We start from the raw sequence: 24,112 nt of genomic DNA, 5'->3' as shown, positions 1-24,112 counted from the left end.
AGCCTTTTGCATTATGTTTCAGAACAATAGTCTTCTGGGACAGAAAAAAGGGTATTTTTATTACATTTATGAACCCTGATGCTACAATAAATGCAGGAGTGTAATGTAACACCTGAAAAAAGCTATGAAGAGCAATCCAAAACAAGCGACAGGACATGTTGACAACCAGGTTTTATTCATCTACAATAATGCATGTCCACTGTACTCAAGAACTTTTGGGGCAGTTTGGATGAAAACATTTTTGATCATCCTGCATACATCTTAGATCTGCCACCGTGTAATTACCATTTGTTTCCTTAAATGAAAAACTGGCTAAACTTTTTTGACTATGTACAAAAAAAATGTTTAACAATGTATTCTCAAATTATATTTCCCACAACTGCTGTTTTTTTAATCCTAAAACATTCGTTTCTGGACATTCATCATAAAATTTAAAAAAATTTCTTTTGTAACATCTATATTTAAAAAGAACAAAGTGAATTTCTAAAAATTCTGCTCCCTTATGCTAATCTGTTTTTAATCTCTATGTTACTTTGTTTTTCCTTTTTATTTTCTTTGTCTAGAAAGCAAAAATTTGAACATACAACAGAATGTACAAATTCGGTACGTTCTAGTATTTATTTATTAATAAATAAAATGAAGAAAATGATTAAAAAAACGAACCTGAGTTAATTTATTTTTATTTGATGATGATTTTCCTTTAGTTCTTGCAAGATCAAACCAATCTGGAGATTCTTTCCGATCAATACAAGTAATAATACAGAACAATTAGTTTAACTAGTCATGCATCAAAAATCTTAACTAGAATTTTATACAGAAGAATTGAGAGGAGAGTGGAAGAAGTGTTAGGAGAAGACAAATTTGGTTTCAGGAAAAGTATAGGGAAAAGGGAAGCAATTTTAGGCCTCAAATTAATAGTAGAAGGAAGATTAAAGAAAAACAAACCAACATACTTGGCGTTTATAGACCTAGAAAAGGCTTTCGATAACGTAGACTGGAATAAAATGTTCAGCATTTTAAAAAAATTAGGGTTCAAATATAGAGATAGAAGAACGATTGCTAACATTTACAGGAACAGTAATAATTGAAGAACATAAGAAAGAAGCCGTAATGAGAAAGGGAGTCCGACAAGGGTGTTCCCTGTCTCCGTTACTTTTTAATCTTTACATGGAACTAGCAGTTAATGATATTAAAGAACAATTTAGATTCGGAGTAACAGTACAAGGTGAAAAGATAAAAATGCTACGATTTGCTGGTGATATAGTAATTCTAGCCGAGAGTAAAAAGGATTTAGAAGAAACAATGAACGGCATAGATGAAGTCCTACGCAAGAACTATCGCGTGAAAATAAACAAGAACAAAACAAAAGTAATGAAATGTAGTAGAAATAACAAAGATGGACCGCTGAATGTGAAAATAGGAGGAGAAAAGATTATGGAGGTAGAAGAATTTTGTTATTTGGGAAGTAAAATTACTAAAGATGGACGAAGCAGGAGCGATATAAAATGCCGAATAGCACAAGCTAAACGAGCCTTCAGTAAGAAATATAATTTGTTTACATCAAAAATTAATTTAAATGTCAGGAAAAGATTTTTGAAAGTGTATGTTTGGAGTGTCGCTTTATATGGAAGTGAAACTTGGACGATCGGAGTATCTGAGAAGAAAAGATTAGAAGCTTTTGAAATGCGGTGCTATAGGAGAATGTTAAAAATCAGACGGGTGGATAAAGTGACAAATGAAGAGGTATTGCGGCAAATAGATGAAGAAAGTAGCATTTGGAAAAATATAGTTAAAAGAAGAGACAGACTTATAGGCCACATACTAAGGCATCCTGGAATAGTCGCTTTAATATTGGAAGGACAGGTAGAAGGGAAAAATTGTGTAGGCAGGCCACGTTTGGAGTATGTAAAACAAATTGTTGGGGATGTAGGTAGTAGAGGGTATACTGAAATGAAACGACTAGCACTAGATAGGGAATCTTGGAGAGCTGCATCAAACCAGTCAAATGACTGAAGACAAAAAAAAAAAAAAAAAAAAAACAAGTAATAAGATGATCAAGAAATATAGAAGCAGGTGCTGGACGTTTACGTAGCAACCGATGAAGTTGAGACAATGTGAAACAGCTGTTAGACCATGTTGTTGAGCCCTACTGGAATACGGTGGATCAAAATTAACTGGATCTGGTTCATTAAGGATATCATATTCCAGAAGTGGATTTGGGGATAAAGGTAACAGTTCTGGAACATTGAATATTTGAGGCTCCAGTATATGTATCAAATTCAGGGACATAAGGATTGTTATCAGTGCCATTTCCAACAGTCCCTTTGCTGTGTTTCTCAGCAATGTCTGATAAAGCATCTCTCACATCACGAAGAACACTTGCTGTTCTTGAAGTCCTTAAAATTAATAGAAAAAAGGTATCTTAGGATCGATATAAAAATTCAGAACTTTAAAAAATGTCTGCATGTAAAAAAAACTCATCATATTTAACTATTTAAATGTCGGTGACACTTTGAAATTGCTTTTAGAACTCTTTCTAGAGATACAGAACAATGATGTACTGTAATGTTGTACCGAATAAGAATTAAAATTAAAAATTCCAAAAACAGTATATGTTAGTTATTAAATTTACCTGAAAGAAACTATGCTCTTAATTAATTATTTTTTGTTATTTTTTTATTTTTAAATTAAGCACTTTAATTGTGGTCCACTACAAAAATTTTTAAGTATAAAAATTATTTGTTTAAAAAAACTTAAGGAGATCCTTCATTTCTAAATTCATAAAAACTTTGGATTATATCAGTTATTATTATTTCCAGCACAACAAAACTGCTACTTTATTGGGAAGTCCACTTTTTGAAAGTTGATTTTTTTTTTTAATTTCTTTTAAGATATTGTCTATTGAAATAAGCAGAATCCCAATCCAAAATTCTGTTTTCAAAGAACAGGAAAACATTTTGTAACTTTTTATAAAACATGAAAATGCTTTAAAACAAACTGAAGAAAAAAAATTTTGTACAGAATCTTATAAAACAAAGAAAAATATCAGTCGGACAAACATTACGATATTAATGGTCAAATTCAATTCTATAAGCAATTTTAAATAGCTAAAACATAAAAGAAAGCAAAGATTAAAATATTTATAAAATAGATAGCTGTACATTAAATTATGAGTAAGACAAAGAATAAAAGTTATGGAACGGTGCACTCTACTGTCGAATAACTAATAATAATAATAAGATTTAAAATTCCATTTTTCAAGTTTTTTTTTCTATAAAAGAAATTCATTTAAATAAATCTCAACTCACATTTTGTAATCCATTTGCAGATGGAGGTAAGATCGTTTCAGAGTCAGGACGATCAATATGACTACAATCACCAGAACTATCCGATACAGTTCTTGAACGACAACTCTGACTACTGACAGTACGTACTCTGTCAGTTTGGCAAACACTAGAAATACTTTCTTTTTTCTTTTGTCGATCATGTTGAATCGAATCTCTTTTAAAGCGTTGAAAATGTGATTCTGTATATTGTTTTTCAGTAGTCTGTATGTTTGGACGATTTATACAAGTCGCTGGACGGCCTCGTACTGCGTATGACAAAAGATTTGGAAGTGCAGGTGTTAAATGGCAACACTCTGGTGGAAGCAATAAGTGAATTAAATGCAACAATTCTCCTGTTAAAAAAAAAATACAAAAAATGATTGTAAACAGTTTTAACAAAAATAATTTTAATTAAGTGTTTACATTAAAAACAGGGAAAGAAATAAATTAATGACAGAGCGATGGCTTCTTGATCCAAAGGCAATTAATATTAGCAATCTAAAAAATTCACAGCTCCTCTTCGCTGATAGAAAAAGAACAAGATGGGTGTGGAGCTGACCATATCAAAATTCTCTATTTGAACTGCTCAAGAATCTTTAAACAAAGTTTATTCCAAAATGATGCCAAATTGAATTTTAAATTTAAAGTAAGAAGCACCATTCCTACCACCAAGCAAATCAGCATCAAGAAATTCTATTGTAGGCTGATCTCTTATCCTTGTCAGTATCTGAAAATTTGACTTCTTAAAGAGATTTAAACAAATTGATACCTGATTTGAGCCGACTGGATTACTCTATGTAGGCATCAATTAAGCAGAGTTATTAAAACTGAACTTACAATTGAAATCGGTCATAACTTGCTTTATATAAAGCAACTAAATTAACAAAACAATAAAAAAATTGCAGTCTTGAAACAAGCAAAAATGTGCCAAAGAGAGTCGGTTTATATTAGCGGATGACTACTAACATTCTTTATCGACTATTTTTTAATCTACAACAATTTTAATCTATATGAAACAAGCAGATTTGGCAATGCTTCGCTATTGCTAGATCTGAGTGTATACATAGATTAAATGAACACAATTGAAAGTTTGATAAAACATTAAACAACTGAACATTACAGAACTTTATCCCTTTATCCCTAATAACCTTTCACTTTATCCCTTTTTCCCTGTTTCTCTTGTTCCCTATTTCCCTTTCTCCTTTTTTGAGGAGAAAGGGAATTTATTTTATTTTATTTTCTTATTTTCTCTTTATCCATTTTTCCTGCACATAAATCAGTCCAGTAGTTTTTAGTCTATAGTAGACATACATATGAACACTGCCTTTTATATATATAGAAAAAGAAAGTCTGTCTGTGTATTTGTTTTGTGAATATCTCTACACCGGCACCACGTAGCGGGTATAGTTTTTGCAAAAAATTTTCTTTTCATGTAATACATATTACACATAATACAATTACATATATAATATATAATATATAATACAAAATACATAAATACAATTTTTCTAAATATCTCAACCCCAGTGCCACCAAATTAATTCAGAAACCTTCAAAAGTGTGCACACAACTCATCAAAGTTTCATCACAATTGGATGAATGGTATATGAACACATATGGGACAAACAAACAAACAAACATTGATTTTTATTTGTGTGTGTGTGTGTGTGTGTGTGTGTGTGTTTATTTTTTTAAAGATTAATGTAAATCAGTTTTTTTTAGTCTATGTTTCTCAAAAAAAAAAAAATAATAATAAAAAAACATTCAAATCAGTGAAAGTTTTTGCATGATTGGGAAAAACTTTAGATTTATACATAAGTATGATGAGAAATTTCATAATAAAACATATTACAGCATAGCAGTGTTGTTACACTGCTATGTACTATTTTATTATACACAAACTGCATTTATTATACCCAACCTGGTCTACCTCTACCAGTTCTTATCTAACATAAAAAGAAATCTATATTAAACATTCTAAAAAATGTTTCTTATTTGAAACATATTTCATCTGCTTTAATTCTTCTTTGACATATTTTATCAGAAAGTTATCAATAAGGATTAATTTTTTTCACTTACTGCTTTGTTTTTTCCTTACATTTAGTACTTTCACAGAGATCCACAATTCATCAGAAAATTTTGTGGAGATTATATTACACCCCAACCCCATAGGGAAAGACCTTGTGACGTTACCGGTTGCCACACATCCCCCCTTCCAAGGGGCCAGATTATATTACACTGTTAAAATATGAAAAATAATAATATGCCTACCATCTTGGTTAATGATATGAAACGAAACCATATCTATTAATTCAAATAATAAGAAACAGCAAAAAAAAACTAATGATCAAGTAAAATTTAACATTACAAACAATACATTTAAGAAAACAATACATTTAATTTAAATAATCCAAATTTTGAATTAAAAATATGTAATCCAATTACAATATGAAAAACAAGAGTTCCACTATCTGCAACAGATCAGATCATAGCAGTAGCAGAATAGTTAATTTTATATCAGATACCAAGACAGTAAACATAAAGAAAGTTTTTTTTATTCTAAACTCTACATAACGAACAGACAGTAAATGTTTAAAGAAATAATCATGGGATAAAACAACATGCAACAAGATAAAGTGAAAAACCTTCCTGTAAAAAATTTAAGCACATTTAAATATTAACTGCAGCCAGCAGCAGGATCAATTTACAAAGCAAGGTTAACATCTCTTAGAGCAACAGTTCAGTTAAATAACTTAACTCATTAACTTATAAAATATTAAAGAATAACTTACCCTAATTTCACGTTGATTTAAATAAAGAGTATTAACTATTGATCTTAAACCATCTTTCTCAGGATGACAAAAATTTAGAACACCAGGCCAAGATCGTAACAACGAAACAAGTACAAAATGCGTCCACTGCAGCTGTGTTTCAGTCGAGAAGTTAGTTTCACTAAAATAATAAAATTATAATAGGAAATAAATGTATAAAAATATTTTTTATTTTGTATATACAAAAAAAATTACACCGTTATCATCATAATTGAGGCAGAGGGATCTGGAAACCTCATTACTATTTATCTTTAACACTGTAGTCTGCCAGCTGAGTGACTCTTAGGATAAGAGATTTTCTCTTACTAAGTGACAATGGCATGTGAGGGCAGATGGAGTTGGGGCACTGTATTATCCTTCGAATGAGAAAGAACTCTTAAAGGCAAACTACATTAAGGACAAAGATGGATATCCTTAAGAAATAACATGGCAGTCCAAAACTATGATAGACAATGACAAATAACAGTTATGCACATGAAAAATATCAAAATAATTATACTTATTTGCTTATAAATGCAATTTCATAAAATTACGAGGTCTGTTCAGAAAGTAGCCAAACTTTATTTTTTTAATCTTTTTTATTAATTTTACAGATTACTACCGGTCCTTGTCCCATTTTAAGTATTCCCCTCCCTTACTCACAACTTTTCCCAGTGGTGTTTCCACTGGAGAAGCAGTCCAGGATAGCTTCATTTGAAATGGCCTTTAAGGTCAGCGATGAATTTGTTTTAATGTCATAAACAGTCTCAAAATGGCGTCCTTTAATCACTGATTTTAATTTCAAAAATAAGAAAAAATCACAAGGAGCTAGGTTTGGCGAGTAGGAAGGCTGAGGAAGGACAGTAATCTAAATTTTGGTACAAAATTGACTAATTGACAGAGCTAAGTGTGTAGGAACATCGTTGTGGTGAAGGAACCATGAGTTGCCTTGCCATAATTCTGGTCTCCTTTTGTGGATTTTTACACATAACCATTGTAAAATGCTTTGACAGTACACACAGTTCACTATTTCACCTTGAGGCAAAAATTCAAAATGCACAATTCCATTAAAATCAAAAAATAAACAGAGAGCATCACTTTGACATTGGATTGAGACTTACATGCTTTCTTGGGGCATGGAGATCCTTTACCAATCTATTGTGATGATCAAACATTTTTCTTGATGTCATAGCCATATCCTAAACCCAGCTTTCATCTACCGTTATGATCCTTTGTGTAAATGTTTCACCATTAGTGGCTTGTTCAAGAAGTTGCCAATAAACGTCTACTCGATGTTCTTTCAGCTGTTCGGTCATCAAACGAGGAACAAACTTTGCTGCAACTCGATGCATGTTCAATTTTTCAATCAAAATGTCATGTCATGATCTAATTGAGATGTTAATTCTCTGACAGTGAATCAGCGATTTGCATACACCAGATCGTTGATTTTCTGAACATGGGTGTCATCAGTTGAAGTCGAAGGCCTTCCTGGTAGATGGCCATCTTCAATTGACTGACTACTACTTTTAAATCATGAAAACTATTTGTAACATTGCATACAACCTACAGCATCATTTTCATAAACTTGTTTCTGTGAAAATCTTCTCCAGTTTCACGAAAAATTTTACATTATACTGTTGCCCCTGAAAATCATTACAAAAATTGTTACCAACACTTAAACACATTGCACTCGAATAACAACAACACGAAAACTAAATGAGATATCAACAATCCAAGAATATGTGATTACAGAGAAGGTTTTGCAGAACACAATGCTGCCAACCGCACATCAATAAATACCTCCATTGACATGTAATTAAAAATGTTCGGTTATTTTCTGAACTGTAATGTCTGTCAGCAGTGATTGCTTTTAATTATTTTTATTTTAATCACAACTGTCTGGTATAATTGGACAGAAAACATCACATCTGCTGATTCCTTTCACTACACTTGAAGTAAATTCAGATGATAAAATTATTTTTTGTAATATTAAAAATAAGTAATATTTTATTCACCGATGACAACAGGAATGGGAAGAATGCTACTCTAGAATTTGCCTGGATGGATCAAAGGAAACACCATTGTAATATCTTGATAAAAACAACAGTTACAAATTACAAAATTAATTTTTTTAAATACTAAGAAATTGTAGTAAAAAAATATGTAAATAAAATAAACAAAATCATTATAAAAAAATACCAATTTTTAAGACAGTAAAAATTGTCTGAACGTGTATTTTATACATATTAAACGATAACACAGACTTCAGTCTAGAAAAAAAAATTGTATTAATTAGAAACTCATCCTAAAATTGGTGGTTCTGTAAGTTAAAATCAAGTTTTAATTTAGATTTTTTTTAACTTTTACAATGATTCATATATTTAAAAAAAAACAATGGAAGCATAATAAACCCTTTTTAAACCCAAAGTATCTAACTGGGCACAAGTAGATATTATTATAACTTTTTTCTTTATCTTATAAATCATTTAAAGTACTCATTACATCACTGAAAGTTTTAAAAGAGATATTATATTTCCCATAATAATATACATAGGTATAAAGGTAAAATAAATATTTAATAATAGTAAGTTTAACTCATTATTAAAATAATTTTAAGAAAAAGAATATAGTTTAATTTTATTGTGCAGAAAATCAAATTATGTTTGTTGGAAATGAGAAAAAATTTGATTATCCTAAGAGAATTAATCAACTAACAAGTTATCCAGAAATTACATATTATGAGCAGCAGAAATTTTATTACATAGAAAATAAATTACATCGATCAATTCATATGACATTCCACAGGTCACTGGACATCTAGTGCAGATTTACTGATTCTGGAAGCCAAGTCTTGTTCTGAAAATTTAATTTACTTACAGCTTATTCACGGCCACCATGTTACAATTTGCTGTTAATTTAAATCATCTGACATCAAAAACAAAATAGTGGCTGGAGACATATTACAGACAATATTTTAATAAGCTAAATTAAATTCAATTAATTAAAACAATTTTAATTCATGTAAGTCTCATCTTGAGTAAGTCTCACTATTTATTTATTTTCCTACTTTCTAAACTATTACTGTTATAAAGTATAATTTTACTTCATTAAGTACAAGAATAATTTAAATATACTTAAATTATATTTAAATATATTATATTTATATATATTTAAATAATTTAAATATATAAACTATAAGTTTTTGAATTATAATAATCAACACAGATGCCCTGGAAACATTTTTTTTTAAAATAAGAACTCCTTTCATGCAACCTCTTAAATAAAAATAAGTAACCTTAACAATAAAAATAACTCTCCATTAAATTCTTGACTGATATATAGCAAATAAAAACTCTTCTAAGGTTATACTGGTTGTTTTTAAATTGATAAAAAAGATAATACATTTACCTTTTTATTCTACTAACAAAAGTTAAATGGAAAATAAACTGAAGTAGGGATATAATCAATTACTTATATAACAACCTATGTAATTATAATATCAACAACTATAATTAAATAAATTAAAAAATAATAAACTGAAAGAGTGAAAAAATATACAGAAATTATTTTATACACTAATAATATGATTGAAAACATAACTAAAACTTACAATAAAGAAACATTTAAAACAATATGCAAACCTAATAATTAAATAATAAAATATTCAAAAAAACAAAAATAATAATAAAAAAATAAACAATTTTTGTGGAATTTATAAAATTAAATGTAATGATAGTGGTAGTATTTATGTAGGAAAAACAAATAGATCCTTTAAAACTAGATTTCTTGAACATTATAGAAAACAGCTATTGCATGTCATCTATGGATTCATGTGATGTAAATAAATAAAAATCAAAAGCATTTTTAGAGAGTTTTTAAACTCACCTAGGTCTTCCAAGTGTATGTGGATCAGTATATGGTGAAGCTAAGCAATCAAAACTTATCATTGCTTTTATTCTTGTTTCTGGCTTATTAACTAGATATAGCAAAGCTCTAATTACAGTTTCACCGATGCGAGATGATGCTCCGACATTACAGAAAGAGTAAAATAACACGCTTTTCTCAGAAAAGATCCAACTAAAATTGACTTAAGTGGTCCCATGTTGGCCGTAAAAGCATAATAATAATAATAATAACAGAAATCATAGTTAATTCAAAAATGAAACTTTTTTATGAAGAGTAATATAAATATTTAACAAACATAAAATCCTCACACAGTACAAGGAAAACCTGAACCAACAGAGACTGATTAAATAATTAATCTTTGTATATAACTCAAAAACAACAAACATAAGCTATAGGTAAATAGATACTCAATATTATAAAATTACTGTAAAAAAAATAATCAAGAAACACTTCTTCTTTCTTTATTGTTTAGCCTCCCCGGTAACTACTGTTTAGATAATTCTTCAAAGGATGAATGAGGATGTTATGTATGAGTGTAGTCTTGTACATTCTCAGTTCGACCATTCCTGAGATGTGTAATTAATTGAAACCCAACCACCAAAGAACACCGGTATCCACGATCTAGTATTCAAATCCGTGTAAAAGTAACTGGCTTTACTAGGACTTGAACGCTGGAACTCTCGTCTTCCAAATCAGCTGATTTGGGAAGACGCGTTGCGTTCACCACTAGATCAACCCGGTGGGTAATCAAGAAACACTACACAGACATTACTTACAAGGAATGACAGAAAACTGAATCATCTTAATTTATGTCCAATTATTTATCCCAAACGTACAAATAAAATTTAGTTACCTAACTGAATCCCAGTTCCAAATGAATGGATCTTTAACAGACAACACACCTGATTCCTTTATTGCTTCATCACACTCTTTTGTTAATAACTGTAATTAAAGAAAATAATAAAAATAAATATAAGTTTAAGTTGTAATGAAGTACAGACAAAGATGTCAACACTTTTTTTTTCATCAATCATTTAACTAAATGAATTAGCTGATATGATATATACTCATTTTATTAGCTGATATCCATATATCAGCTAATAAAACTCAACATAATTCAAATGTTCAAAATTCACCCACAAATGTTTCCGCTCTCTCGCCTGTCTTAAGGTTTGTTTGTTTCATATAATCTTATCACAATTTATATTACATATTTTTTGTCAATCCAGTTAATTTTCAACACCTTGTAAAATCATATTTCTAAGAGCTCTTTTCTTTGTTTTTTTGTTTTTCCTATTGCTTGTGTTTTGCTCCATATAAGAGAGCTATCCAGAATGTAGCTTAAGTTTTCTTGTTTGTGAATGAGGGTAGCAGCATTTCGTGTTAGTCTGACTCATACACATGAAGGTCCGTTATGTGGAATTTGACACATCTTGTTGATATTTACAAGTGTTTAAAATAGATTGTTACAGAAAATTCCACCGGTAGTGAAGTGAGATCAGGTATTAGATTACTTTCATAAAAAAAAAATTACAAACTATATGATGCTTGTGGGAAAGAAATAATGAATTAACGTGCAATGAAGCGGTGATGTTACACCCGTGTGTGATTGTATTTAAAAATGGATGCTCAAATGTTCACGAAAAAATGATATGGCGGGCCTAGTATTCTGTCTGTTGAACTGGTAGCAAAAGTTGATGAAAAAAATTCATACTAATCAGTGCATTACCATTACAGAGCTTTCATTTCATTTTCCAACAATTTCATTTAGCCTTTTGCATTATGTTTCAGAACAATAGTCTTCTGGGACAGAAAAAAGGGTATTTTTATTACATTTATGAACCCTGATGCTCCAATAAATGCAGGAGTGTAATGTAACACCTGAAAAAAGCTATGAAGAGCAATCCAAAACAAGCGACAGGACATGTTGACATCCAGGTTTTATTCATCTACAACAATGCATGTCCACTGTACTCAAGAACATTTGGGGCAGTTTGGATGAAAACATTTTTGATCATCCTGCACACATCTTAGATTTGCCACCGTGTAATTACCATTTGTTTCCTTAAATGAAAAACTGGCTAAACTTTTTTGACTATGTACAAAAAAAATGTTTAACAATGTATTCTCAAATTATATTTCCCACAACTGCTGTTTTTTTAATCCTAAAACATTCGTTTCTGGACATTCATCATAAAATTTAAAAAAATTTCTTTTGTAACATCTATATTTAAAAAGAACAATGTGAATTTCTAAAAATTCTGCTCCCTTATGCTAATCTGTTTTTAATCTCTATGTTACTTTGTTTTTCCTTTTTATTTTCTTTGTCTAGAAAGCAAAAATTTGAACATACAACAGAATGTACAAATTCGGTACGTTCTAGTATTTATTTATTAGTAAATAAAATGAAGAAAATGATTAAAAAAACGAACCTGAGTTAATTTATTTTTATTTGATGACGATTTTCCTTTAGTTCTTGCAAGATCAAACCAATCTGGAGATTCTTTCCGATCAATACAAGTAATAATACAGAACAATTAGTTTAACTAGTCATGCATCAAAAATCTTAACTAGAATTTTATACAGAAGAATTGAGAGGAGAGTGGAAGAAGTGTTAGGAGAAGACCAATTTGGTTTCAGGAAAAGTATAGGGACAAGGGAAGCAATTTTAGGCCTCAGATTAATAGTAGAAGGAAGATTAAAGAAAAACAAACCGACATACTTGGCGTTTATAGACCTAGAAAAGGCTTTCGATAACGTAGACTGGAATAAAATGTTCAGCATTTAAAAAAAATTAGGGTTCAAATACAGAGATAGAAGAACAATTGCTAACATGTACAGGAACCAAACAGCAACAATAACAATTGAAGAACATAAGAAAGAAGCCGTAATAAGAAAGGGAGTCCGACAAGGATGTTCCCTATCTCCGTTACTTTTTAATCTTTACATGGAACTAGCAGTTAATGATGTTAAAGAACAATTTAGATTCGGAGTAACAGTACAAGGTGAAAAGATAAAGATGCTACGATTTGCTGATGATATAGTAATTCTAGCCGAGAGTAAAAAGGATTTAGAAGAAACAATGAACGGCAGCATAGATGAAGTCCTACGCAAGAACTATCGCAAGATAATAAACAAGAACAAAACAAAAGTAATGAAATGTAGTAGAAATAACAAAGATGGACCGCTGAATGTGAAAGTAGGAGGAGAAAAGATTATGAAGGTAGAAGAATTTTGTTATTTGGGAAGTAAAATTACTAAAGATGGACGAAGCAGGAACGATATAAAATGCCGAATAGCACAAGTGAAACGAGCCCTCAGTAAGAAATATAATTTGTTTACATCAAAAATTAATTTAAATGTCAGGAAAAGATTTTTGAAAGTATATGTTTGGAGTGTCCCTTTATATGTAAGTGAAACTTGGACGATCGGAGTATCTGAGAAGAAAAGATTAGAAGCTTTTGAAATGCGGTGCTATAGGAGAATGTTAAAAATCAGACGGGTGGATAAAGTGACAAATGAAGAGGTATTGCGGCAAATAGATGAAGAAAGAAGCATTTGGAAAAATATAGTTAAAAGAAGAGACAGACTTATAGGCCACATACTAAGGCATCCTGGAATAGTCGCTTTAATATTGGAAGGACAGGTAGAAGGGAAAAATTCTTTAGGCAGGCCACGTTTAGAATATGTAAAACAAATTGTTGGGGATGTAGGATGTAGAGGGTATACTGAAATGAAACGACTAGCACTAGATAGGGAATCTTGGAGAGCTGCATCAAACCAGTCAAATGACTGAAGACAAAAAAAAAAATATATATAAAAGAATGAAATGCTGAGAAAACCTGAGCTTCGTAAACCTACTACATAAACCAGTAATTACTACTGATACATATTTTTCAGCTATACATATTTATAATATAAATATATTAGTAAGCGATGTAACCAAAAGATTAAATAAAAGCAGCATTTTAACATGCAATGAACCAAAATGTAAACTTATGAAGCAGTGAGGAAAACCAATAACTATTCCTGTATTATAAAAAAAAAAATTGTTGTTTTGCTATGTCACATGCTATTGTCCCATGCAATGATAAAATAAAATTTAAATGTTTAGAAATAGAATTTTATCATGATGAAAATTTAAAAAAAACATATAAACCTAATATTTTGTTATAAAATTATCCTCCACAGATAATATCCCACTTTCAGTTTTATTATTTTGGCAATTACAGATAACAGATTATAGTTAGAATACTTATAATAAGGTAAGTATTATAGTGGGTTGTAATTTAGATTGTTTTACACATCTTGATGTTTTGAGATCTCCCAAGTGTAAAGAAGTAAAAATAAAACTAGAGTAAAATTTTATACAAATGATTGGATGATTGTGTTTTGTCATGGTAATTTATTAACAATTTGGTAAGAAAATATATGGAATGTTGACTTGCTTTTGTGAAGTAAGGGAGATTCAGTAAAAAAAAAAAATTTAGACAAATAAAGGATAGGCTCTGCTGGGATATGATAACTATCATATTCTACGTGAATTTTGGTAAAACTTCAGCTGGTAAGTTTTATTTTAACATTTATTAGTAGCAGTATAAAAAACTGAAAAATCTTCACTATCTATCTTAAAACAAAAAAATGAGAGGGTATACTGAAATGAAACGCCTAGCACTAGATAGGGAATCTTGGAGAGCTGCATCAAACAAATGACTGAAGACAAAAAAAAAAAAAAAAAAAAACAAGTAATAAGATGATCAAGAAATATAGAAGCAGGTGCTGGACGTTTACGTAGCAACCGATGAAGTTGAGACAATGCTGAAACAGCTGTTGTTGAGCCCTACTGGAATACGGTGGATCAAAATTAACTGGATCTGGTTCATTAAGGATATCATATTCCAGAGGTGGATTTGGGGATAAAGGTAACAGTTCTGGAACATTGAATATTTGAGGCTCAGTATATGTATCAAATTCAGGGACATAAGGATTGTTATCAGTGCCATTTCCAACAGTCCCTTTGCTGTGTTTCTCAGCAATGTCTGATAAAGCATCTCTCACATCACGAAGAACACTTGCTGTTCTTGAAGTCCTTAAAATTAATAGAAAAAAGGTATCTTAGGATCGATATAAAAATTCAGAACTTTAAAAAATGTCTGCATGTACAAAAAACTTCAAGTACATACATATCGCTGTCACATTTAAATCAAAAAGTAAGCTTCCAATGAAAAATGGAAAATATGAAATGACACCTCTACTTAAAATACATCTCCAGATGGTAAAAAAAAAACATTCCAGCAGTATAAGGAAAGAATCCCTTTTTGAAATTTCAGGAATAATTGTCAACTGTTATTTTTCATTAAATGCATCCTAAGCAGGTAAATTATAAAACCACTTTGTAAAAAAGTGGGTGAAACATCTTGTACCCCATTCAAAATGAAAAAGAAAACATCCAAGTAAAGTTGTTTCTAATATTACTTTTTAACTGGTGAAATTTTTTATTAAATGCAACTTCAGTATCTAAATTTAAAACAAAAATCACCATCACCAGGACGGTGGGTTTAATTTTTTAATCAATACCTTATTTTTAAGTACATTATTAGTAAGTAAGTAGTAAAAGCATATTTTTCATTAAAAATGAGCTGTTCACTGATAAATAATTCAAGTGAAAATATAACAGACAAGTAGTAATTCAATTATGCAAATTGCTAAGTTTGGTAAAAATTAGTTTATTTTCTTAAAAGAGATTCTGCTATTCATTGCAGTCTCATATGAACTGAAAAACAGATGCAAATTAAAATAATGATGATAATTTTTCTTCAATTTGTATAAAATGTAAAGAAAATATGAAATTAAAAAAGCACTGTAACTTTAATTTCATACAATAAAGAGAGCATATATATGATGAACCTATTATTACATCATGACATTTGCATACAATGTAATTTATTTGCCACCAAATGATGAAATCCAAGGTCTATGTGCCTAAAAAAAATTCAGTAAAAGGCAATTTTATTGTTTTTCACCCTCAAATGAAAAAAAAAAAAAAAATAAAGAATTATTATTTTACATAAATAACTCAACGAGTGTACCCAGAACTGCTCGAATCATTCGATCACGTATATCAGGAGGTGTCATAGTAAGTGATACAAGACATCGTGCAAGACTGATTGGAAACTCAGCAGCATTTAAGGAAAGTAAACGTCATACAACACGTAGTGCTTGAGTCCTTTCACAATCATTATCCAGTAAAAAATCTAAAGATCTATGGAAAAGAAAAACAAGCTTGAAATATATATATATATATATATATATATATATATATATATATAAGTTTTTCCTCAATAAAAATTTATTTTTTTGTTACATCAAAAAGTTTTATTAATATCAAATAATAATTTTTTTTTTAATTTAAAAAATTATGATGATGAAAAAATGACCAGGTCTGTTTAGTAATAAATAAATCTATTTGGACATATATAACATGTCTACTTATGCAGCATAATAAATTTTACCTCTATTATATGTAAAAATTATACACTGCTTAAAGTTTTAATTAGTCTTATTAAAGAAACTTCATATTTTCTAATTCTCATGTGTAATTTTTAAATAAATATAGTTAAATGCAAATAGTAGTTTATGACATTGGTATGTGCTGAAAGTACACTGCAGAATGCAACAGTTTAAAGGGTTACACCACTTTGTATATGATTATAGCGAGATGAATTCTTATTAATACGAACTGTCCTCCAAATCAGATAATTAATATATTATGTTGAAAGGTTAAAAACACCCATAAATATAAAATTTGATTAGAAATTAATTAGGGACTTAAAGGCAATAATGAGTAAATTACTTTATATTTACTGTACAACCATGTTACAAAGTTGTTATTGTCTCCCATTAGGCAGTTTATTTAGAAACATTGCTGCCAAGTCAATATGCAGACACTCACTGTCAAAATATAAGAAAACCATACTAAATAACAATATAGGATGATTTTGAGCATAATTCCAGATGAGTCTACTTGTATACAACTCTACCACATAAAGCTTTATCTTAAACTTTTTAAGATACATATACTCCTAAGCTGGAATATCAAGAGCTACAAAAAGAGACTGCAGATTTGTCACTTAAGACTGTAATACCCCTCCAACTATAGTACATATGCAACCTTACAATACAACATCTCATAACAAACATTTGGTGAGAGGTCAAACCTAACAAACATCAGTTGGTGCACTCTCAGTTAATGACGATAAAGAAGTGCACCTTCATTTCTGCATCAAGTATTGAATAATTTAACAGTTTTATAGAATTTCTTGTCTTTAGTGATGATGCAACTTTTCAAATATAAAGAATTATGAATCGCCAAAAAAACATGAATCTGGAACCAGAGAAATTCCCACAGTTATTGAACATCTGCAAGAATCCCTAAAGGTGAACATGTTTTGTACTATTCAACGTACACAGCATTTAGTTTTCTTAGTAAAGTCAACAGGAATACTTAGACAGATTGAACAGCCTGTTGCTACAACTTTATGAAGATGAATCACCCACAGATGATGACTGGTAGAATCATATCTACCATTATGATGACTGTCTTTCCAGTTACTACAAGATGTGAAGATACTTTAGTGAAAACTTGCCAAAATGTTAGGATAGGGTTCGAAAATTGCAATGATGAGGTATTAATACAGTAGCAACAATGATTTCCAAATTTTATCAGTGTAGATTTATAAAGTATATTGTTTCCTTACTACCATTCCCCTGCTGATCTTGTGGAATTTTTAATCCACTGCTGCTGTAACAGTGATCAACTGGATGATGTCTCACATGTATACGAGACATATCATCAACAGTATCACCTACATATCCATTTGCAACTGTAAAGAATACAATGAGCAAATGAAAGAATTGTAAATAAATTTAGGGAGTTTATCTTCATTTTATTGCAACAAAATTTGGAATCTTTTATTTTGAGAGGGAATAACTGAACAGGTTAATGTTGCCCAAATAAGAAGAGCAGGAAAATGCCTTACTGCATTCAAGTATATATCAAATTATACAACTGCAAAGAGAAATACATGCAGAAAATCTTTTTTCATGTGGTGACAATAAACAGAAACAAAAAGTTGCTAAAAATGGACTCTAGAGATTATAAAAATAATATTAATCAGTTACAGTAAAACTATTGTGAAATAGAATAAAAAAATTAAAATAAGTAGTAGGTACCCATACATATACAAGCAAATACTTATACAGTGAGTAAATAATAATAATAATAATAATAATCTCTCTCTCTCTCTCTCTCTCTCTCTCTCTATATATATATATATATATATATATATATATAGAGAGAGAGAGAGATAGAGAGGTAAAACTGCTGAACATATATATTTTTTTTTATCATACCTCACTAACAAACATGGATACTGTAATTTTATACAAGAAGCAAAATCCTGTTTAGTTTGAATAAGAAATTTAACGACTCGAAGTGCAGCTGCTCGAACAAGACTAGATTCATGTACCATAGCAGGTCGTAAGCTGAAAGCAAAAAAGAAAAAAATGAACAGAATGAAAAATAAATATTTAAAATGAAAAAGAATTTTTTCAAATGGGCATTCCACCTGGTTAAGAAAAATAAATGTTTTAACACTCACAATATAAAATTTTTATAAGACTTGTTATGTTTTATCCTTTCATTTAGATATATAACTAAATTAGATATGTACCTAACTTTTTCTACTCAATTCATTTGTGTTTTAGTTTATAGCTATTTAAAGTTTAGTTAAAAATAATATTTTTTTTGTTTTTCAAGACCACCGAAACAATTTTTGCTTTCCTTATCAAAAATTATTTCTCATCTTATTAAATCACTCCAAATAAATCTTTTTTTAAATTAACCATTAAAAAATAAACATTTCAGAAAAACTTACCTAACACTCAAAGCATTATTAAAGTGTATAAGAAGTTTGTTTTAATATTGGAATTTTTGTAGGCAACGGAAAAGAGTTATCAAATACAATTTTGCCACATGATCCTTAATTATATTCACCACAACTAACAATAATTCATGGCTTTTTCCTTCCCAGAAAAATATTATTTTTATTCAGAATTCTTGGAAAAAATTTGTTCAGAGAGTTATACAAACTTACCGCCCGGAAACAAGTGTACATAAAACATACATTTGGAACTGAACATTAATTAGTGAATATTGTTGCTTTTGAAGTACTCCCACTGTGAATTTAAATCCAGGTTTGAATTCACATTTCTGAAAACAGGCTTGAAACCCTTTTTTCAAAATACTCTTGAGTTTGTATATCACATTATGCTGGATTCCAATAATGTTAAAACATATTCCTTCTCTTAGTGCATATTTAAATTTGGGAAGAGCCAGAGATCATATGAATAGTAATATTAGGGTAATTACCTATTTAACAAACAGCAGAAAATATCTCTTTGGCAACCTTTAATGGCATTCTTACTTTTGTTAAACTATAACACAAAAACAACAAAATCTCACATACCACAATAATATATCTTCAGTTGGAAATCCAAAATCTTTATCACCATTTTCATCAGTTATAATTTTAACAAATCCATTTAAATAACTAATTTGATGACTTTCTGAAACACCATGTTTTTTTGATACACTGATCAATATCTCCTTTACATTTTCAGCAACTCCTAGAGAACAAATAGAATTGATATTTATAAAACAAAATTATTTATACAATATTAGGGAATTGTACAATATTAGGGAACTGCGAAGTGAGTAAAACATTTTTATTTGACCAAAGTATTAATTTGTACACAGTTTGTTGTTTATGAATATATTCCTGATGACACACAAACTTATTCATAATACCTAACCTGTTATACCTACCTTGTCATGAGACCTACCAACCATATCACCCAAAGATCAAGCAGAACTTAACATTTTAAGATTCATATTAATGGATACACAACCCGATCACTGACTTACTCCTTTGGTAAATAAATAGAAATAAGAACAAAGAAATGAAATTAAATATATGTTACACTAAAATATAAGAGAAAAATACACTTAAAAATATAAGTACACAATTCTTGAAAGCTTGGTACCTAGCCTTGTAAAAAGTGAAGAGAGAATATGGATCAAGAGGAATGAAAAAAAAACCATGAAGGTTTTGAAATTTGGTTATAATACGAAAAGGAGAAAACAAAATGAAATTATAGAATAAGAAATGAGAGAAGCATTAAGGAGAAGGGGGAGGTATCTGTTGAAAGATATTAAAAAAGTAAAATATTATTTTCAATCATATGTTGTACAGGCACCTTTCAGAGAAGAATTGTAAAAGGGAAAAGAGAATGAAAAAGGACTAATACCAGGGTCATTTGGAGAGTTCTCAGCTTGACAAAGAGATGATGCAATTATGACCAAATCACTATGTTTTTATCAAGTATGATCCTTTAGATGGTGGGCTGCAATGTTTCAGCAGATGCATACGTTTCATCTTTGTAGTGAATAAGCAATGCAAATAAGTTCTGACATTTACTAAAAAATGGATAAAATTGATGATCGAGTTGCTATAAAGAACTTTTATAAAAGATTTAATCCCAACAGACATATAAAAAAAGTTCATTTTTACAGGATTCTCCCCCTTTGTTTTCGTTGGTAAAAAAAGCAAGCTTCTGAATTTTAATGTGGTCCGTACATCTGTCCAAGATGATGAATGATCAGTGCAACCAAAAACAGTTACCAACAAAATGCCTCAAGAAATCACAACACCATATTAAATGACTGATGACATGACTGAAAGTATGCAAGCTGGATGACATTGCAAATATCTAAATAGACTGTGTCTATTTATATTTTATTAAATATTTTGGATGTGAAAAAGCTTTTTACTCTATGGAAAAGTTATTTTACGTCAAATTTATTAACAGTTGACCAAAAAAGCAATTGACTGAACACTTCTGAAAGGTGTTTAGACTTATTTAAACTGGATTTTGCTGAGTTTCTTCATTTTATAACAGTAAATAACTGATAGATACACCATTACATGCTAAACACCAAACAGAAGTCAAAACCGGAGTGCGAGTGTGTGAAAATGCGCCAAAGAAAGCGAAAACGGGTTTTCCAATTGTGGGAATAGTTATGGCTACAAGTTTTGGTTTTCTTATAGAGTGGTTCTATTAAACTTCCTGTAAAAAGGCAAGACCATCACCAGGGAGTATTATGCTTCACTATTAGACCAATTGAAGGTTGTTATTCAGGCTGAACAGCCACACTCGCAAAAAAGAAAATGCTCTTTCACCATGATAATGGGCCTGCTAACATGTCTCCAGTTGTAGCTGCAAAATTTCATGATTTACATTTCAAATTGCTTCCACATGGACCATATTTCCCAGATTTGGTTCCCAGGGATTACTTCCTCTTTCCAAACCTGAAAATATGGCTCCCTGGACAAAAATTTACATTAAATGATGAGGTCAAAGCTGACATGCGCTCATTTTACAGAGTTGGACAAATCCTATTACGTTGAAGGTATTAAAAAGTTGGAATGTCATTGATCTATATATATCAAATTGCAAAATGGCTATGTTGAAAATCTTTTTTTAATTTCTGATAAGTTTTGTGTTTTCTTTGTCAGGCCAAGAACTTTTCAAATGGCCCTCATATACACATATAAATCAAAAAATCATATAAATCACATATTAGATTGTTTACAGAATTTTTTTCTGATGATGAATACTTTGATAATTGTTTATTATTCTATTTTATTTAATATTCTTCTTCTATTTTTTCTAATATTTTAAATTATCAAAAATACCTCAGTTTAAGAATATATAGGTAGTTTAAGTAAAATATATATAGGATAATACATTTAGTAAGAATATTTAAAAATAGTTTAAAGTTCACAAAGACAAAATAATGTTATTCCTGTGATCATATGCCATTATTATCTATCAATATATCTATGTTATAGCACTTCAGCAGAATGCTCACAATTGGGGGTTATTATTTCAATATTAATTAGAATATGAATACAACTAAAGACCCTACCTAACTAAGCACTAACAGGGGTCAGCTACACAACAACGTGATTGTCTCCCCAGTACTCTACTCTTCTTTCACCAGTCAAACAAGTGCGTATCCAGTTACTATGCATAGTTAATTTTGTTGGATTATACTATTATGAATATTAACAAAATATTAAAATTTTGTTCTATCTTTTCTTCATACAATATTGTATATCCCTTTGTTAGATTTGCGTAATTTTTGTCAGTATTCACGTAAATTAATTATCTCAATAATAATTCATTAACTATATTTACTTATCACTCGTCAGTATTCAGTAACATGATATACACAATTAATTGTTTAAAAATGTTGTCCTTATGATTTACTTGTAATAATGAAAAAGGCATAAAAAACTAAAATCATATAGAATGATATAAAATGTGAATACTAATTTACTACAGACATAGATCTACTTATAATTACAGATAACGCTGATACATTTGCTATAGGAAGTTTACAATGCTAAGTGGCTAGCAATCAACATTATTAACTAATAATTATAAATTACATATTACTAGCTGTAAGTTATTTCAAAACATTCCCAAGTTTAATTAAACTCATACATCGGGGTTTAAAAGTAATTATACACTTTTATTTGATTTTCTATTAAGATATTAAAAAAAGACAAAATAATATTAAAGTAACAATATAAATTTTAATCATATAGATCCTTCTGATGACTGCTGGGTAACAAGATGAAGAAACAATAATGTATTTTTAAAAACACTAAAAATACTTATTTTACTTATATCTGTTGACCCTGGGTTTCAATCATTGATCGTGCACCTAATCTTATACCTCAGATTCAGTATTTTAGCATTACAGAAACTCAATCCTTTTTTATTTCTTTTATATGAATATTTTAATGAATTTTTACATTACTTTGACTTATTTCAGGTACATTAAATGTAGCAGACAGAGTATAATTAAGAAAAATCTCAGTTCAGATGTTAAAAAAATAAAACAGGAAAAAGAAAAATTAAGACTGTTAAAATACTGACGCAGCATATTTAAACATAAACTTGAAGACTAAGATGTAAGTACTAACATTCATGAGTACATAATCTTGTGTTTTTATATAATACTACAATGTATAGGTTTCTGTACAAAAACCCTAAAATAAATAACTCTGCGATTTAATAATGCGAACAATCTACATTCCAGAAATAAAACATCTTAGTTCCACATCCAAAATATGTTTTTCCATAGCTTCACACAACTAAACACAGTAAAACACTAAAATTATTGAATAAAAATAAATTACTACCGCTGATGTAATTTTTAAAGAAAATCTATAAAAAAAAACCTAAGAATACTAATTGGTTAGGCTTGTGTAACCAACAAAATTTAGTATGTTATTATAGAAAACAAACAGCAAATTCACATCTAACATTCAAGAAAACATTGAAAAAACCAACATACCTCTACTAGGATCCAATTTTATTCCTTTATCGGTGCCAGTGGAACCTGAAAAAATACAAACAATATAACCATACTGAACGAAACACAAAACGAATACTTTTAATCACAGAAATAACAAATAATTTAAAAAATTACCTCTAGTTCCACGACTAGAAAGAATATTTCTAACCATCCAGCTGGAAACCCCCATAATTCATTAATTATACTATCGATTAATTATACTATCGATATTATACTATCGATTAACCGAATAAATCGATTGCATTCCAATTACAAGAAAAAATTTGTCAGTAACCATACTGAAAGATAAATTGCTCATAAATGAATCGTTTCTTTCGTGACGTAAATGACGAATGATAGGATTGGATTGATAGTAAAGGTAGTTACTTTTATTCGGATTTGAATACTAGATCGTGGATACCGGTTTCTTTGGTGGTTGGGTTTCAATTAACAATACATCTCAGGAATGGTCGAATTGATACTGTACAAGACTACAGTTCATTTACACTCATACATATCATCCTCTTAAGTAATACCTGAACGGTAATTCCCGGAGGCTAAACAGGAAAAAGAAATGGTAA

The 24,112-nt window shown here is 29.6% G+C and overlaps 3 protein-coding genes across 4 annotated transcripts in view; all 3 read right to left on the bottom strand.

The window, feature by feature from the left end:
- Positions 1-3,441, bottom strand: part of LOC142331588 (rapamycin-insensitive companion of mTOR-like) — a 31,985-nt gene extending 28,544 nt beyond the window's left edge. The window contains exon 1 of one of the 2 annotated variants that reach the window (XM_075377591.1): positions 3,309-3,441. The gene's annotated coding sequence lies outside the window, so the exon portion shown is untranslated. The remainder of the gene's footprint in view (positions 1-3,308) is intronic. The other variant, XM_075377592.1, reaches the window with a different exon arrangement.
- A 10-nt stretch (positions 3,442-3,451) lies between these two features.
- Positions 3,452-16,177, bottom strand: LOC142330960 (uncharacterized). The gene is made up of 6 exons (XM_075376425.1): positions 16,110-16,177; positions 14,887-15,131; positions 12,475-12,545; positions 10,896-10,984; positions 6,119-6,278; positions 3,452-3,679 (listed from the first exon to the last, which is right to left on the bottom strand). The coding sequence occupies exons 1-6, from the start codon at positions 16,175-16,177 to the stop codon at positions 3,662-3,664; spliced, it is 651 nt and encodes a 216-aa protein (XP_075232540.1). The 3' UTR covers positions 3,452-3,661.
- LOC142331587 (rapamycin-insensitive companion of mTOR-like) lies at positions 16,118-23,747 on the bottom strand. Its single transcript, XM_075377590.1, has 5 exons — positions 23,667-23,747; positions 23,532-23,576; positions 19,570-19,729; positions 18,455-18,586; positions 16,118-16,304 (listed from the first exon to the last, which is right to left on the bottom strand). The coding sequence occupies exons 1-5, from the start codon at positions 23,719-23,721 to the stop codon at positions 16,244-16,246; spliced, it is 453 nt and encodes a 150-aa protein (XP_075233705.1). The 5' UTR covers positions 23,722-23,747; the 3' UTR covers positions 16,118-16,243.
- Between the last annotated feature and the right edge of the window lie 365 nt (positions 23,748-24,112).

This window comes from Lycorma delicatula, chromosome 10 (genome assembly GCF_047948215.1).
Source record: "Lycorma delicatula isolate Av1 chromosome 10, ASM4794821v1, whole genome shotgun sequence".
Taxonomy (NCBI): Eukaryota; Metazoa; Arthropoda; class Insecta; order Hemiptera; family Fulgoridae; genus Lycorma; species Lycorma delicatula.
This window is presented reverse-complemented; position numbering and strand designations above follow the sequence as displayed.

Coding starts and splice junctions, on each gene's coding strand:
- LOC142330960 (XM_075376425.1), bottom strand. CDS start 16,177: ATGACACCTCCTGATATACGTGATCGAATGATTCGAGCAGTTCTGGGT. Junction 15,132..16,109: donor ACACTCGTTGAGTTATTTAT/GTAAAATAATAA, acceptor ATTAATTTTAAG/GACTTCAAGAACAGCAAGTG. Junction 10,985..12,474: donor ATAAAAATAAATTAACTCAG/GTTCGTTTTTTT, acceptor CTTTAATTACAG/TTATTAACAAAAGAGTGTGA.
- LOC142331587 (XM_075377590.1), bottom strand. CDS start 23,721: ATGGGGGTTTCCAGCTGGATGGTTAGAAATATTCTTTCTAGTCGTGGA. Junction 23,577..23,666: donor TTCTAGTCGTGGAACTAGAG/GTAATTTTTTAA, acceptor GTATTTTTTCAG/GTTCCACTGGCACCGATAAA. Junction 18,587..19,569: donor ACTGAAGATATATTATTGTG/GTATGTGAGATT, acceptor TTTTGCTTTCAG/CTTACGACCTGCTATGGTAC.